Source organism: Notothenia coriiceps, unplaced genomic scaffold, assembly GCF_000735185.1.
Source record: "Notothenia coriiceps isolate Sejong01 unplaced genomic scaffold, NC01 NC01_scaffold00008809, whole genome shotgun sequence".
Classification (NCBI taxonomy): Eukaryota; Metazoa; Chordata; class Actinopteri; order Perciformes; family Nototheniidae; genus Notothenia; species Notothenia coriiceps.
The window spans coordinates 1-1,362 of NW_011341510.1; the positions used below are offsets into that span (position 1 = coordinate 1).

The following is a 1,362-nucleotide window of genomic DNA, read 5'->3' on the forward strand; positions in this document are numbered from 1 at the left end:
CTCCATTTTCAAATGAGCTATAAAATGTTGTTTATTATGGTTGAGAACATGACATAGGCAATCTATTTTAATGTAAGGAAAGCCTGGAAGAAAGCGTATGAAAACACTGTGTGTGTGTGTGTGTGTGTGTGTGTGTGTGTGTGTGTGTGTGTGTGTGTGTGGGGGTTCTGTGTATGCATGTGTCAAACAATAGCAATGCAAAGAACCATATGGTTTTTTGGATTTCATTTACATGAATTAACTCGAGCACGGTGCAACATAATTATTTAAAAGTTTGTGGTGCTGTAATAAATCACTTACATGTTAGGAATATTCACTAGGGAAAGGAGGTGTAAAGATGAACAAAGATAGATATTGTGACTTATAACTTAATGTTCTGTTCCTCTCTCTTTCAGGGGAAACCAGAACAGAGAGCATGCCCAGCAGTGGCTGGAGAAGATGAACGACCAGTGGGAGCTGCAGAGGTTTCTGCAGGACTGTCTGGAGGTAGGAGGCCAGCATGCTGGGTCTATTTGTATGTTTCACAGGCAATAATAAGGGGAGGATCCTCTCTTTGTTACTCGATTTTCAATAGCCCTATTTACATTTTAGCAGCATCTAGTGGCAGCGCAAGACATTTGGATTTCAAACGTTTTCATCCCTTCTGACAGATTCCCTGGCAAGATCCATAATCAAAACACCAAATGGCTGTGGGGAAAGTAGCCTTACAGTATATATACAGTAGGGTTTGAATTAGACACCATTATATACACTTACTATTTTACATTTAAATAGAAATGTAAGCAATAAGTCGTTACATTTTTCGACAGTGTCATAATGACATATAAGAACAAGTTTAAATCAGCTTCCCTATAGTTGGAAATGGAATCACCTAATTCAGTAGTCAGGGCAAATCTGACAAAGACATTACATTTTTAATATCTGTTTAGTATCTGTTCCTTATATTCCAAGCTACTTTATTGACACCAGAAACATACAGTATATATTGTTTGACTAACAACACATGCGTTAGCGTCAGTCCACACTATTTTTAGGATATAATCCTATATGTTTTTGTTAGCTGTCATTGACATGGTGTGTGCCTAATGCTTGTCAGTTGTGCTGCACACGGCTCACCTCTGCTGCTCCTGCAGAGTCACACACATCTTTCTGGGCCAGAACCGTGGTTTAGTTTCAGAAACTTTCTCTCTTTGGCTCTACTGAATAATTCAGCAGCACAGCTCCTCATCACTGTGTGTGTGTGTGTGTGTGTGTGTGTGTGTGTGTGTGTGTGTGTGTGTGTGTGTGTGTGTGTGTGTGTGTGTGTGTGTGTGTGTGTGTGTGTGTGTGTTGTGTGTGTGACATACGCGCGTGACGACGAGG

The 1,362-nt window shown here is 40.3% G+C and overlaps 1 protein-coding gene across 1 annotated transcript in view; it reads left to right on the forward strand.

Moving 5' to 3' along the window:
* Positions 1 to 395: 395 nt before the first annotated feature.
* The window catches only part of LOC104944778 (spectrin beta chain, non-erythrocytic 4-like), a gene marked incomplete at its 5' end in the record, with an annotated part of 11,842 nt that continues 10,875 nt past the window's right edge, over positions 396 to 1,362 (forward strand). Inside the window, one exon of the mRNA XM_010770354.1 lies at positions 396 to 486. Within this exon, the coding sequence (XP_010768656.1) occupies positions 396 to 486 (91 nt within the window). The remainder of the gene's footprint in view (positions 487 to 1,362) is intronic.